Source organism: Festucalex cinctus, chromosome 10, assembly GCF_051991245.1.
Source record: "Festucalex cinctus isolate MCC-2025b chromosome 10, RoL_Fcin_1.0, whole genome shotgun sequence".
Classification (NCBI taxonomy): domain Eukaryota; kingdom Metazoa; phylum Chordata; class Actinopteri; order Syngnathiformes; family Syngnathidae; genus Festucalex; species Festucalex cinctus.
The window spans coordinates 16,176,930-16,193,139 of NC_135420.1; the positions used below are offsets into that span (position 1 = coordinate 16,176,930).

The 16,210-nt window shown below is 39.6% G+C and overlaps 3 protein-coding genes across 4 annotated transcripts in view; 1 reads left to right on the forward strand and 2 right to left on the reverse strand.

Annotated features, from left to right (window-relative positions):
- The window catches only part of ccdc50a (coiled-coil domain containing 50a), a 136,988-nt gene that overhangs the window by 97,435 nt on the left and 23,343 nt on the right, over positions 1–16,210 (forward strand). The gene's annotated exons all lie outside the window — the stretch shown is intronic.
- Positions 240–10,673, reverse strand: LOC144027108 (uncharacterized). The gene is made up of 3 exons (XM_077534406.1): positions 10,448–10,673; positions 6,368–8,068; positions 240–3,707 (listed from the first exon to the last, which is right to left on the reverse strand). The coding sequence occupies exons 2-3, from the start codon at positions 8,059–8,061 to the stop codon at positions 1,469–1,471; spliced, it is 3,933 nt and encodes a 1,310-aa protein (XP_077390532.1). The 5' UTR covers positions 8,062–8,068; positions 10,448–10,673; the 3' UTR covers positions 240–1,468.
- On the reverse strand, positions 13,002–15,629 carry LOC144027246 (uncharacterized). Its single transcript, XM_077534634.1, has 2 exons — positions 15,527–15,629; positions 13,002–15,355 (listed from the first exon to the last, which is right to left on the reverse strand). Exons 1-2 carry the CDS (start codon positions 15,543–15,545, stop codon positions 13,563–13,565), a joined length of 1,812 nt encoding a protein of 603 aa, XP_077390760.1. The 5' UTR covers positions 15,546–15,629; the 3' UTR covers positions 13,002–13,562.

Below are 16,210 nucleotides of genomic sequence, written 5' to 3' on the forward strand. Positions count from 1 at the left end.
CAAAGTACGCTCTCAAATAGGGATGTTACACACACAGTCCCGAAAGACAAAGGCAGGATGATGATAAACTGGACTCAGTCAGCCTCTAGTCAAGTTCTTTTGAGAACTAATGAGTTCCTGATTATACACTCACCGTTTACCAATAATAGAAATACACAACTTTGTGACCCTTAATAGCATTTTATTTGATCTTTTTCAAAGTGAAAGAAAAAAAAATAGTCATTATATTACAGCAAATATCTGAAACAAACCGGTTTATTATCTCAGCATTGTGTGTAGATAAAAGATAAAAAATATGGCGTCAGGCAGTGTCATTATATCAGGCAAAAAGAAGGTCGTCAGCACAGATCTTTCTACTGACCCACGTGTAGATGGACCACAACAATAAACACGCTAGGCTAGGGCAACACAATCAAATGGATAGCAAGCACAGGAAGACACAACAGCAATGGGAGTCTTTCACTTTTACTAGATTCTGCAGTTTGCACTCAAACGTGTGATCTAACTGAATCTTTCCCATGATTCACTGAGACAAGGGGCAAGGAACACAACTGAAATAGGAGATATAAAATGAAACAAGTTATATATGTTTGATATAATATTTTCCATCACGGTTCAGTGGGGGAAAGACATTTCAGAAAACTTGGGGAAACTCTGGTATAAATGCCAGTAAACTTTGTAGAGTAAATCTTACTCTAAAGAGTCCATTTGGTCCCACTCTAAAGAGTAAAATTACACTTGGAAGAGAGTAAAATATTCAGAGAAAATTTTACTCAAACTATTTTTACTGTGTACGAGAGAATTGGTCAATCCTATGACAAAAACCCAGTACATTTTTTCACTTGGAAATTTTCAGTACATTTTAGACTGATTTAATTATTATTATTATTATTATTATTATTATTATTATTATTACATTTTACTAGTTTATTTACAAAAAAATAAAAAAGTTACTCAACCTCAGTTTGGGAGACTGCCACTCTACCACCTGAGCTATGCCACTCCTACTGTTTGCTAATATCCAGAAGACCAAAAACGTTGGAGGTACGACGCTAACACGAGCAATATATTTGTACTAACACACAGTAGAAGCGTCATGGCTCAGCGAGTAGATTGGCTATTTCCAAACCTGAAGTTGTTAGTTTGTTCCTCAACCCTTGAGTGGCTTAATTTTTCATTTTTAAATAAACTAGTAAAATGTAGTCAAAATCTGTCCTTGCAAAATTTACTTAGAATTTCCGAGTGAAAAATCTTCAATATTTCATGGGATAGGCAAATTCTTTCGTACACAGTAAAATTTACACTGAATATTTTACTCTCTTCTAAGTATTTTACTCCGAGTGGGACCAAATAGAGCAACATTTACGGGGTAGGACTACTAAAATATCAACTGAAGTATCAGTTATCTAACCAGGGATCAACTGTGACATAAGCTCAATTGTTTTGTCGGACTTCTAGTCACTGTCTTCTACACAGGCCTCAGGATGACTTCTTTCCTGTATGAGAAGTGGGTGAGTTTGATCTTGTGTTGCATCCTCTCCCTGCACAGCAGCAGCCGGTAAAGAGACAGAGTGAACTTCGCCAGCACTAATGTGCAGGTTACCTCCACCAGCAGAAAAGTGACATACGTGAGTGCCTGAAATTTGCACTGCAAAGCTGCTTTTGAGTCCTCGTATGACAGCAAACTGGGTGACTTCTCCAGATGTGGCTGCATGGGACAGGTGAAAATGACCGGGTCTGTCGGTCTAGAAAGGGGCGTTGTCCTCTGAGTGGTGGTCAGTTGCGTCGTGGCTATATTTGTGGTCGTGGCTGATTGTGTAGTTGTGATTGGAATTGTGCTAGTGGTGCTGGGTAACGTGGTTGTGACTGTGGTAATAACGGGTGTAGCTGTTGTTGTTAAAATGGTTGTGGGTGCAGCTGTTGTTATTGTGGTTATTTGAGGAGTCGGTGTCATAGTGGTGCTTGGTGAGGTTGTAGTTAGAATTGTTGTGGGTGTAGTTGCTGCCAGTGTTGAGGTTGTAGTTAGAATTGTTGTGGGTGAAGTAGTTTTCGTTGTGGTTGTTTGTGGGGGTGATGTCACTGAGGTGGCTGGTGGAGTTGTGATTATAATGGTTGTTTCTTTTGCGCTTGTTGTGACCACTGGCGCTGGTGTAGTAGGGACGGTTGGTGTTGTTTGCGGCGTTGTTGCTTTCATATCAGTTGTCGTTTCTTCAGCTGCAATTGTAGTAGAAGCTGTTGTAGGTGACAGTGTAGTAGATGTAAGGGTGGTTGGCAGAGGAGTGGTTGTCGTCGTTGTAAGGGTAGTGGTTAGCTTTAGCGTTGTGAGAGCAGTCGTAGGCAACATGGTGGTTGTGATGGGAAAAGTCGGGCATATGAATTGCTCCTCTCCCAATGACTTGATCTCTTGTTCTTTAAGATCTTCTGGATACCAACAGACAACTGGCTTACGAACAATCGCAGAGTTTGCTTTTATCCAGCGGTGGAGATGTTTGAGGTTGCAGTCACAATTCCAGGGGTTGTCATTGAGATAAACTTTGGTGAGATTCGTTAAAGGTTGAAAAATATCCTGAGGGAGTGTTTCAAGACGGTTACTGGACAAGTCCAGGGAGTTCAGCGATGGAATCTGTCCAAAAACATCCGAACGTAAGGAGTTGATCTTGTTGTTTTGGAGATTCAAAATGGTGAGTGTGTGAAGTCCTTCAAAGTAGTCGGCTGACAGAGTAGCAAAGTGATTCTTGGATAGATCGAGCTTGTTCAGCTTACTCAAAGGACTGAATATTGCTTTTGGAAGGTCACTCAGTTCGTTTTGACTGAAGCTTAAATCTGTCATTTTGGTGAGTTCCCCAAAAAGCACAGGTGGAAGGCTTGATAGTTTATTCTTGTGCAGGGTAAGGGTTTTGAGATTAGGGAAGCCAACAAAGAGTTCTCCTGGTAAATTTGTCAAGAGATTGTCAAACAAGGCAATCTTTGTAAGTTTGTCTTTATATGGAAACTGATTCACAGATAACTCTGTTAATTTGTTGCTTTGCAAAGAAATTTCTTTTAAATTTGGTAAATTGTGAAAAATGTCCTCTGGAATGGCAGTCAGTTGGTTTTCATAAAGCCGCAGAGTGGCCAGTTTGCTTAATTTGGAGAACCATTCGGTTGTCACTGCGGTGAGGCGATTTTTAGCCAGATGGAGTATCATCAGGTTCTCAAGGCCATCAAAAGTCCCATCTTCAATGGATGCAATCTCATTTCCGTGTAACTGGAGCTCTCTTACCTTTTTAAGACCGTCGAACAAACCTCGCTCCAGATTACGGATCTTGTTCAATTTTAGAATAATTTTCTCCAGATTGCTGAGGCCTGTAAAGACTCCTACAGGCACGGACGTCAGCGGCGTGCTGGAGATCTCAACGTGCTTCATGTCGACCAGACCTTCAAAAGCTCCTGGCTCAACAACGGAGGTGTTTGTGTTAATGAACTCCACCTTTTCCAGGTGGGAGTTTTCCACAAAGGATGCTTTGGGGATTGTATTGATATTGCTGTCCAAAAAGAAGACTTCGGTCACTCCTGCTCTAAGATTACGTGGGATTTCTGTAGCTGCACTAAAGACAATTTGGTTTTCAGAAGGACAGTCGGTCTCTTTTTCACATGGATGGTCTTGAGTCAATAAGGCGTCCAACAGTGAAGACAGAAAAAAAAGAATGATACGTTGTCTCTGCATGCTTATTTACTAGAACAAACAGAAACAGAGAGAGATTTTGTGACCTGATTAACTTGTCACCACTAAATGCTGTAAGAGCCAAATGCCAAAGGAATTTCTGCCTACCTGATTATTTCCCGTGCCTGGATGCAGCAGAGGGTCATTACAGCAGGAAGGAAATGCAAACAGACGCTGTTTTACAAGTTTGTGTCTATATCAACGTTGCCAGCCAACCCTCCAGGGTGTGGCCCAACATGTTGGGCATGTGACTGGAGATAAGGGCAGAAATGGAAGTTGTTTTGTTTTTTTAACTAGTTACAGCATGCAGCATGGCTCCAGAACAACAAATTCTACCAAAATCTTTTGTCATCAGAAAGGAATGACAACCTTATCACTTGTATTTTGCAATTCATTTCTCAAGTAAGATTTAATTCGTTTGGCAGCATCCGACTTTTTTTTTTTCAGCATTTCATTCACAACATTTAATTTAGAATTGTTATTTAATAATAATAATAATAATAATAATAATCATCATCATCATCATCATCATCATCTGTATGGCAACAGTTATAGTGCACCAAATCAAAAGTAAAAAGTAATATTTAATTATTATAATATCTAACAGCATACATATACTCGATATTTTAGAAGTGTAGGACAATTGGGTGTGTGGGGGTGTAGGGGAGAGATCTTAAATGATTACGACATGTGACTGTGATATTTTATTCATACTGTATGGCAGGGGTCTCCAAGTTCGGTCCTCAAAGGCCCCTATCCAGCCTGTTTTCCATGTTTCTCTCCACTAACACACCTGATTCATGATCTGGATCATTATCAGGCTTCTGCAAAGCTTGCTGATTAGCTGATCATTAGATTCAGCTGTGCTGAAGGACGGAGACATGGAAAACAGGCTGGATAGGGGCTCTCGAGGACAGAACTTGGAGACCCCTGCTGTATGGGTTTTTGTATGAGCATGGAAACATTTGATTCGTAAAGAAGGGGACAAAATAAAATCATTTTAATCAATTTATTTCTAACAATATCACTTTTCACTTTCAATTACGTAAAATTTGTGAAGTAATTGTTGTTAAAATGACTTGTCATACATACAGCTTGCGTAACAGAACAGAGGCGTCATTGTTTCACTTAGTACTTTCAGTGCATACCATTTTCTAAGCATGGAAATAGTTCTTCCAAATGTTAAAAAACAAAACAAAAAAAAAACAAAAAAAACATTCATCCCATCAGGGTTTTGTAGTTCTTCAGTAACAGCAGCAGATGTCAGTGTCGCGATAGTGAACAATCAGAGCTAAATACTGTCCAGTTCTAAAACTTATAAAACCACAAACTTCTGTTACTCTTTACAGGTAAGCTTATGATGTAATAACACTGGTCAACATTTATGTCACTGTGATGTGTTGGTGTTTCATAACTGTTAAGGACTCAGACATCAAATGTGAAAAGGTGAAGGCTTGTTAGCTGTTAGCTCATGGCCGTCATAGCAGTTATTGTGCTTCCTCTTCATTCACATTTGTAGCCTATAGTGTATACTGTATTAAAAGGTTTACTGTGTAAAGTGTGACAATGCCCACAAATACAGCATCAAGTTAAAGTTTGCACGCGCTTTATCATGTTTATTGGTAGCCCATATGAGAGGTAACATCACTTTACACCCCCCACCAAAGATAAAGTTGATGCAATGACCAGTGACACTTGGCTGGATTGAAACTACATGGTTTAAATGACAAACTTCAGATATTTTTTGGTCTCACATGGCAGTTTTCAGATATACCGGTACTTTGAATTTGCTCCCAGGGGATTGTTAAAATATGATCTAATCTTATCCTGTCCTATCATGTATATTCTTAATTTATGGTCTAAATATACTTCAGTAGAGGTGTGTCCATGATAAAATAAGCAAAAATATTTGCCAGTGGACAATTGTTGAGTGTACCCTCAATTTAATCACTAAGGGAAGAATCAACCCAGGCCAACTAAACTGTATGTAACATTTAACATGTAACAGTGGACCCTGCATACTCACAGTTTGGCATCTATAGTTAATTAAAGTATTATTCTTAAAAGATTTGCTTCAATATTTGTTTTGTTTTGGGGGAGGATCCCCCATTTACTTTTTATTTTTTTGGCGTAGCATTGGGTATGAAAAACAAAGTTTTAAAATCAATTATTGGATCCAAATTTGCAAAGAAAACCGCAGTAATTATGAAAATGTCCTTGTTTGTTTGAAGTTTCTTAAAGCTTGATTTTCACTGCATGGTTCAAGTGATTCAGATTGTTTTTTCCTCCCATGAGGTTTTGAAGTTTGGAAGCACAAAAAGACACACTCCTTCACCACTTGTGTTTCATTTGGTTGTTTTATATTATGTCGTAAATGTCATTTTCATATACTTTACCATATTCATGACCTTACTACTGTATTAGTGTAGGTTAATTAATCACATGACTAAATACACCGAAATTTGGGTTATGTCACTGCCGTAGGTACGAAAACTCCATTGTAAACCAACACCTGGAATTGTTTTTGTTCCTTTTGAATGTGTGTACTGTACTTAGATCAAATGAAAATAGTGACATTGGATATGAGTCATATAAGCCCTAAATCAGTATAGTGCACTTTAACCTTCAGTGTAAATCCAGCCTATGCTGAGCGGTTTCATTTACAGAACAGAGTTCCGGCTCCTGTGGCTTATACGTCCCCGTCCTTTCTTATTCCTCCTCCAAAATAGACAGCCAATGATGGTGGCACTTATAATGAGTGTAGCAAAGACTGTGATGACAATGAGGACGATAGAAGTATGGTTGAGAATGTGACCCTCCTCCTGCTCTCCGCTGCTTGTGACTTCATACTCTGAGGAAGATGTTGTCATGACAGCAGGTGAAGAAGTACTTCTTTTCACCGGTGGGGTGTTTGGTTTCCTTCTCCTCTCCGTTGAGGTCAGCGGTGTCTCCTGGGTGGAACTCTGCTTCTCCAAGTCTTCATCTGTCAGCCAAGTAATCATCTCCCCATTCAGATTGAGGGGGGTGTCACACACCACTAGTGTTTGGTTGGCCTTGGATGGGTGATTTCTCAGCCAGTTGCGTAGAGGCAGAATGTCCTTGTCACACCTCCAGGGGTTCTGCTGAAGAAGTATCTCTTCTGCTACAGAAATGGCATCTAGATCTTGCTGTGGCAGGTTTGCAAGAGAGTTATTCCTCAGATCAATCTGCCCCAGGTGACTTAAGCCTCGGAGAAAACCAGCAGGCAGTTTTTTGATGAAATTGTGCTCCAAAGAAATGTTTACCAAGCTGGGGAGACCTTGGAATGTCCCAGCTTGCAATGTTTTCAGCAGGTTGGTGTGAAGTGATACTTCGCCTAGCCGTTGCAAACCTCGGAAGGCTCCGGGAGATACATGGCTAATCCGGTTGTGACTGAGCACCAGGAGACGCAGCTCAGTGAGATTTGTAAAGGTGTCGTCGTCTATACGGCTCAGTTTGTTGTCATACAGCCATAACTCTTGTAGGGCCATAGGACCAAACACTCCTGGACCAAAGCTTTCCAGCTGGTTTTCATACAAGGAGATCTGTGCTAGCAGAGGAAGGTGTAAGAAGAGTCCCTGCGGAAGAGTCTTCAGTTGGTTGTTGGAGAGGAACAGCTTTGTGAGTTTTGGAGTCTTTGAGAACAAGTCATGTTCGAGATGAGTAATTCGATTATCCTGTAGGGATATTTCCTCCAGATTTCCCAGGTCATCCAAACTTCCACTGGGTATTTCTCCAAGCAAATTTTTATTAAGTCGAAGATATTTCAGTTTGGAAAGCCCTTTGAATATCCCACTAAGTAACTCACTGATTTCATTTCTTGCAAGCAACAGGTACTCCAGCTCAGTAAGGGGATGAAAAGTCTCCATGGGTATTGAAGTCAGTTGATTCTGAGTGAGATCAAGGGCAGTGAGAGCTTTGATCGGGGAGAACCATGTTGGACGGAGTGCCACAAGTTTGTTTCTATTTAGATTCAGAGTCTGAAGTTTCTGAAGGTTTTGGAACAAGGCCTCTGGTAGATCTTGCAATTCTGTTTCAGTAATTCTTAAAGCCGTTAAGTTGACAGTAAAATCAAATGTGCCAGGTTGAACCTCCCTCAAAGCAGTGTCACTAATAACAATCCCCTTTGCATTAGTTAGAGAAGAAAGGTCCTCTGCTTTCAAAGAATAAATGGAGCAATTGGCGAGATAGAGGCCAGTTGTAGATGATGGCAGAGGAGGAACTTTTGAGATACCAATGCAAAACACTTTTCCTCCATTACATTGGCATCCATCCGGACACGTCCAAACAGCAACGGTGGAGCAGAGAAAAAGGAGCACATAAAAGATGAGATGGTCCATTTTGTCCCTAGAAAACAAATAACAAATTGGATTAGCTGTATTTTGTTTTTATTTCAACGAAGCTATCAAAGAATGTTCCACTACATATTTTTACATTAACATTTTTTTGTATTCACCAATTAGACTTTAACTCCTATGTTGATTCATTGTTGATTCAATTGGGTCCTCTATTCTGGTGGTAATGAATAGCTCATGTACCCCCAACAGCTCCTCTTTATGACGAAGCTGGAGCTAGGAATGAGGACATTCCCATCTTGTAATGCAGAGCTCAGACTACATGAATCGAACCCAATTTTGACCCGACGGCTTGTCACAAACGCTCACTGTCGTGACTGCGTTGTAGTGTGGCATAATCAACACTTGATCGTCTGGCATCTTGGGATGCTTCAAGAACATGACACAGAAAGTCTGGTGGGTTGTTTTTTTTTGCCTCCCTGACAACCTGAGCCACCCACCCACATGTGAAAATGTGTGACCTGATGGTCTTAACTGGTTTTATCTGGCCAAGTGTGCCAGAGTGCAGATAGATAGGAAGGCGCCAAGCCAGGACAGGTCACAGCGACACAACGGCTAAGCTCAAGTCACCTATCTAATCATTAAGAGGCCTAATCTAACTATGTCGGACGGTGCTCTTGATTGCATCAGGTGTTGATTGGGCGGAATTGGTCGATGTCAGACTTGGAGTGTGGACACTCGCCCAGTCCAAAACACAGAACAAATTTATCTGGTCATCTGAGATAGTGACTGTCGTGAACGGCAAAAAAAGTTGTGTAATTTGGTCGCAAAAAGAAGTTAACAATTCTCTTCAGTTAGGGGGTTTGGACACTTTTGCATCAGAACTGCCAAAAACTATACTTTCTAGTCAGTAGTTTTTTGAATTGTTCTAAAAAACGAAAAAAAATGCCTGTCATGATATTTTTTGTGGACATGACCAGAAAATGATAAGCAAATCATTGGCTGGGACTTTGCATACCATTTTGTTGTTTTGTTGTTGTTCACAACAAGGTTATTTTAGTTAACTAAAACTATCGAAAAAACTAAAACTAAAAATCAAAAACATTTTCGTTAATAAAATAAAATAAAAACAAAAATGTTTTTTTTTAAAACGAAAACTAACTGAAACTATATTTTATGTTCACAAAGCAAACTATAATTATTGCAAAAAAGTCATTTGTTTTACTCTTTGGTAATTGATTTAATGCATGAGCATTTGGGTATGATTTTGTGATTTTTAAGCACGGTAGATTTATTTTGATTTTAACCACCGGAATAAGGATGTTTGAAAGTGTGTCACACAGAAGTGACGTCATCTCGCAGCAGCCAATAGAAAAGCACATTAGATGACGTCGCTCTCATAGTGTTTTTAAATCATATTGCGCACAAGTAATACACATTTTTTTAAACTGAAACTAATACTGAAACTAAAACAAAAGTAAAACTAAGCATTTCTTAAATAACTAAAACTAATGAAAACTAACAGAACCACCCTGAAAACTAATTAAAACTAACTAAATTTAAATACATGAAATAAAAACTAGCTCAAATGAAAGTTCCAAATCTATAACAACTCAGGTTCACAGTGACCAATTTCATTACATTAATCATTTTGATGTAATGAGTCTCACAATCGTCATGTATTTGTGATGGCACAGTCACAAAATGTCTTTCATGGTAAAGGAATGATGTGGCAACATCAAATGATGACTCAGCGTTCGACTGTGATTCCCACCCCAAGCTACTAAATGCACAGTATTGTTTTTGTTTTTGTTTTTTTTGGTTTTTTAGCGTGACTGGTTTCATTTGCTGCTCTGCTTCTTTTTGGTGATAACATTTGGTTTTCACAACGATGAGCAACTCCCCCAGGAAATTAAACAATGAATTTCCCCTGACCAGTGCATTGTCCAAGTACAGTTTCCTGGCTTTTCTTTTGAGCGGAAGACTGGTGATATGTGACACAACCATAGTATCTCCTCTCAAACAGCATACATGACAAAAAAAAAGTTCCGCTTTTGTTCACATTACAATTCTCCTGCATGGGTGTGACCGCCTGTAATGAAGTGTGCGCCAAATGTGGCTTAAGCATTTTTTACTTCATCATGAAGCACTTTGATTTTCTTTTTCTCATCGTAGTTGAAGAACAGCAGCACTATTTTAAAGCACAAGTGAGAGACTATATGTGCTATAAAGACATGTAACAGACAACCAAACTCATTGATCAGCTTGTAATCAGATTAAGTACTGTATCATCTTTTCATGTCAGAAGATAACGTATACAACGAGAATGAATTCATCACTATTAACTTGCACTAACTCTTGACAAGTATAGTATGTTGCAGCAAATCTAAATCACACACACTCAAGGACTCTCAACAATCACATTTCTTACCTTGAACAGTGGCAGATGATTGAAAAAATAAGGGAGTTGATGTTATCGCTAATGCACACAGTCTTCTTCTGAAGCTTGTGAAATTCAGCGATGAAAATTTCACACGATCACATTTTCCTGGTCGTCATCCTCACGCGGATCCCTTCGTGCCTCCGATTTTTGTCCGCTCTTGAAATCTGTAGCTTGTTGTGGCACTCCTCATCATCGTCCCAGTTTCCTAACAGTCCTCACTGCATCTGCCTCAGGTTTTTGTTAAATGAGGGCAATTGGCTAAAGGGGGAAGCCCCACCCTCTCTGGCGTCAGAACTGGTTTGAATGCACATACTGGACTCGAGGTCTTTTGAGGATCCATGTGTTTGCAATTACTGTATTTGCAACAACTGTATGTGTAATTGGATTTCTTGTAGGAAACAGATGCTGTATTCCAGATGCTGTATTCCAGATGGAGGTTATGAAAAGAGGAAGTTTTATTTATATTTTTAAAGAAATTGTTGTCTGTATTGGATTATCTCATGCAATGCCTCTTCCCATGGTGATGCTTTTCCCAGATGCTATACACTTCAATGCAAGGAAATGCCAATTGTGTTTATATTGTATGGCTAAATGAGACTCCAACATCTTATTCCTAACATTATTAGAATGTGCATTGCAAAACGGCATGAACATTTTTCTCAGAGACTTCAGCATTTGGCTGTAATGTGAAAATTTACCGACTGCAGTAAATCAACAAGGGAGGCTGGACAGCATGTTTGAACCTAAACAAACTCCTTTACCACAAAATCCAGATAGTGGGGGTGGAACCACAGTAACGTACAGACTCATATCAGTAAACACACAACATATAGTGTATAGGAAAATGTCTCTGTAGTTGTAGCATGTGGTGAAATGAAAAAACGGCAGTAATAATAATCCATTTGCAAAACTTGTGACCTGTTATCACATTAACTTTACACTTCATAATACTTTATAATCTGAAAGTATATTAGGGCCACACTGAAAATAAGTTAGTTAGCTAATTTTTAATAGAAAAAAAATCTTATGACTATGGAAAACGCCTTTTATTTAATTAATGAGTCCTTGTATTATTTTTTATATCACCCCACTATCCCATTGGACGGCATACTACCAACTACCAACTACCAATGGCGAAGAAGTCATTAACACAATGTTATATAGGTATTTTTTGAAAAACGATCGTCGCTAAAAGGTGCTTTATAAATGTCCATTTTAATGTTGAAACATCAGTTGCTGGACACGCTACAGGACATCTTCTATGTGACACTCCCAGGGCTTATAAGAATAATAAATTCCTAACAGTGATTGTTCTGAAATCATTGTACCCTCGTCGAAATGAAACTTTCATCCCATGAGTCACTGCGTTTTTGCAATCTTTCCGCTTGTTTTTGACTGCACCATTTCCTCTACCGCGCGTGTGTGTGTGTTGTGGGAGCTGGTTTATACCTCCTGTTGTGTGAAGGCAGCCTACTGGAAAGTCCTAATCACTTTGTTGTCATGGCAACGAACTTGGGAGCAGCTGACTAATTCATCCTCCTATTGTTTGCGGTTTGTTTTAAAGTTATGGAATTTGTGGCATCTGTAGTCATTATATAAAAATTGAAATCCTTTTGACAGTTTCAAAGACCATACACAAATATATACAGTACATCATTATGCCAGCAGTTGTCCTGACTGTAGTTTTGAAATCTCATACAGCTGCTCCACCTGCTACTCTTTGGGAAAACAGTCATTTTTCTCACCAGAAATTGTCACAAAAAAAACAGAGATAGCCCTTTAGCTTCCTGCTTGCCTGATGGTTTCAGTCGCTATGTTGGGAAATATCCGCTATCTGTCCTTCTCAAAGAGGAAGTTTGATAGTCATATCATAGCCATAAGTGTGCTGGAAAACTTCTATGAACAACATTTTTTCTTGCAACTAACACACACACACACGCATTAGCTAACTAATAATACTTAAACATTTCTTGACAACAATATGTTAGATGTGGCCTCACTCGTCTAAACATGACATTTTGATTAATATTACATTTGTGGAATATCAGTTATGAATCAATATCCAGACGTTTTTATCCATCTCAGGGGGCGGCCATTTTGCCACTTGCTGTTGACTGAAGATGACATCACAGTTACTCAGGGCTTAGGCAATGACCTATTACAGCTCACCTGTTTTCTGAAGCTGTGTTGTGATTGGTTGTTTCCTGAGACCTGAGCAACATTTATGTCATCTTGACAGCAAGTGGCAAGTTTGCTGTTTAAAGTCATATTCCACTAACAAAATATTAACCAGAATGCCATATTTAGACTAGTGGGGCTCTTTTATTGTCAAAAAAAAAAAAAAAAAGGTTTGGTTTAACCTATCTTACTATACTTAACTGAATATTGGTGGGCGTTCATTTTGGGCCATGTAAAAGTTAAAGGACAGAGAGAAATATTGTCATTGGAAAGAATAATGCATATTACTTCTAAAATTGTTCTTATTCCAAAGTGTAATAAAAACATAAAAGACTTGGAATTAAATCATAAACCAGCCATTTAATCTGTTTTACAAAAGAAAGGCAGTGCAGTTAAATTACATACAAATGTGAGGCTTTACATACATGGGAAAATGTGCACATGCATTACTGGGTATAATTTTTAAGTTGCAGTGTTGATAAAGGACAAGTTGTGATAAAGTATATTGAATTAATAAATCAATTTATCTTAAAGTGGAAGTCAACCCAAACATTTTCTTTACAATATGTTCTATGCAGCCCCACTAGTCTAAACATGGCGTTCTGATTATTATTGTGTCTAATGTGTCTGTAGAATAAGAATAAAGCAGCAAACAGGTGAGCCATGATTGGTTGTTACCTGAGCTTTGAGCAACTGTGATGTCATTTTCAGTCGACATCATATGGCAAAATGGCCGCCCCGTAAACTGGATAAAAATGGGTAGATTTTGTTGCGCAACTGATATTCCACAAACACAATGCTCATCAGAATGCTGTTTAGACTAGTGGTGGCTCACATTTTAGAAATAATTTTGGGGGGTTGACTTCCTCTTTAACAATCTTGAAAGCCACTCCATTATACAACACCTGAATAATATAGTACCCCTTTAAAAGTGTACAAATTGTGCCTTTATCTCCTTCACCCTCTTGCTCAAAAGATGCATACCATAGATGGCACACAGGATGAGGAATATGCCAATGGCCACAAGAAATATATGAGAAAACATTAGGAAGGCTGCCAAGACTGTGGTGGAGGGCAAAAACCACACATACACCCAACCACTGTGATAGTTGTGGTGGACAAAGTCGAGTTCCTGCTCGATGACAAAAATGTCGTGAAAAGGCAGTGAAACGTCGTCGATGGAGGAAGTCTCATCTAGTTTGACATTGGGTTGGAGCTGGTGTGAGGAATCTGCTTCAGGAGTTGTCTTTGATGATTCTTGAGTTGGTTCCTCTGTCAGAGTGCAAGTTGGAGTGACTGTTGTAACGTTACAGTTGTTCAGCTCCTCATCATGTAGCGAGTCAAGGGTACGGAGTATTTGGTACTGCGGACTGTGACACATCACATCTTCACTGTCAAGAACTGCATGCTTGTTGTGTCTTATCCATCTTGCAAATCCTCTAATGCTGCAGGTGCAGTCCCACGGGTTGTCACTCAAAGCAACCTCTAGAAATGTATTGGACTTGAAAATATCTTCTGGAAGGTTTTGGAGCTGGTTGGTCTTCAAATCCAGCATTGTGAGTTGCCCAAGCTCCCGAAATGTGTTTTTTGGTAGATTCTTAAGGGTGTTGTTGTTGAGAAGTAGTTTGTCCAGTTTGCTTAATCTGGAAAAGTGTTGCGGATGCAGCTGCTGGAGATTGTTGGATTTCAGTGAGAGCTTCTGCAGATTAGGAAGGCAGCAAAACAGATCTGGAGGCAACTCACTTAGCTTGTCATTAAAATGGAGGTTGAGGGCCTCCAGTCCAGACATGTTGGCAAACAGATTTCCAGGCACTGTAATGAGGTTTGTGGCATACAGGTAAAATTCTGACATCTCAGGCATGTGCCCCATCAACTCCTCTGGTAGCGACAAGAGTGGGTTTTTGTAAAGAGTCAGTTTAAACAGCTTGGGCATGTTGTAGAAGCTCCTATCGGGGACAGTTTGCAGTTGATTTGACGACAAGGTGAGATTCTTCAAGTTCCTCAGTGACCAGAACACCCCTGGAGGAATAGTGGCTATCTTGTTGGAGAAGATTTGTAGATACTCAAGGTTCACTAGACTATCAAACATACCAGATTCTAACCTCTCTAACTGGTTTCTATAAATGCTGAGCGTTTTAAGTTTCCTCAAGGAGCGAAAGGTCGTTGGTGAAAGTGTTTTGAAGTAGTTATTGCCCATATTCAGGCTCTCAAGTTTCACCAGTCCCCTGAAAGCCCCTGAAGGAACACTGGACAATTTGTTGTAACTCAAATCCAGATCCTGCAAAGCAACAAGTCCTTCAAACTGGTCAGGATCAATGCTCTCCAGTTGGTTCATATTTAAATAGAGTTCCTCCAGTGCCGTAAGTGGGCTAAAAACTCTCGCATCAAGCGCGGAAATATCGTTGGATGACAGCTGGAGAGACCTGAGCTGCGGAGTGGCATGGAAAGCATGCGGATGGACAGTATGGAGGTGACTAAAAATTAGACTAAAACGCGTCATCAGGTCCTTTTTCTCCAGGCTCCGCTCACTTATGACGTGCATGTTTGTGCCGATCAGCTGCAGTGTATACGTGTGAACAGGTAGTTGTTGCGGCGTATCGGTGATGGTGTCACCGGTACACTTGACTTCGCCGTTGGAAAAGCACTTGCAGACGCTGGGGCAAGCTGCGGTGCAGGTGAAGGAGGTCAGCATGGAGACGACTAATATCCGCACCAATTCTGCACAAAATATGTTGAACCATTGTGAGTTTTCGCTACCATTTGTGAACATTAGCTAAATATAAACGCAATTACATTTGTGTGTATTCAAGCAGGACAACAGTTAAAACAATATTTCAGATATGTATTTCAAATAACAAATACACTGTAATTTTTACATATTCTACTGACCTGTTAAAGAAAAATCCATCTTTTCCTGTGTTGTTACTAGTGCTATTCAGTCCAAACTGATCATGCAGGAGCAAGACAACTACTGCAACTGCAGTGTCTGTTCAACATTCAGCAAATTAAGAAGTCCTTTCCGCAACGTGTTGTTACTGATAACCAGTAAAGAGTGGCACATAAGGATGCTGGATCATTTCCTTGTACTTATATTGACTGATATTTTGTGACATAATACAGTGCAACTCAGTGTGGGGTAGTTATCTGACTTGATATATTACCAACAGTGGTCTGTTGGACTGCTACTGCAAGTAATATTGACCCTATTAGTCCTATTATGTATCATAACCGTGGCCTCTTCCTGGCAACTAATACCAGGCAGTGATGACATGTGTGCTCACTCATGGCTACTCCCAGATTCCAAAGAGACTCCCATGTTTTATGGCGTTAATCGTTCAGCTTTTTCCACCCTCAAATATGCTACCCTGCCATGTGAGCTGACTCAACTTTATTATGCTTGAGGAGTTGCCTTTGTCAATGTGTTTAGCTTTATTTTTGACTACGTATTTCCTACACAAATAATTCAAAATGCTTAAACAAGAAATAAAATAAATCATAAACAATAAGATTGAGGTGCATTCTGTAGCGTAGCGCCTGTTATACGGAACTTATTGATCTGCATAGTTGATTATC

Excerpts from the sequence above, each read along its gene's own strand:
- LOC144027108 (XM_077534406.1), bottom strand. The coding sequence starts at position 8,061 with ATGGACCATCTCATCTTTTATGTGCTCCTTTTTCTCTGCTCCACCGTT. Across the intron at positions 3,708-6,367 it reads AGGAGCCGGAACTCTGTTCT|CATGCAGAGACAACGTATCA; the intron begins GTAAATGAAACC and ends CTAGTAAATAAG.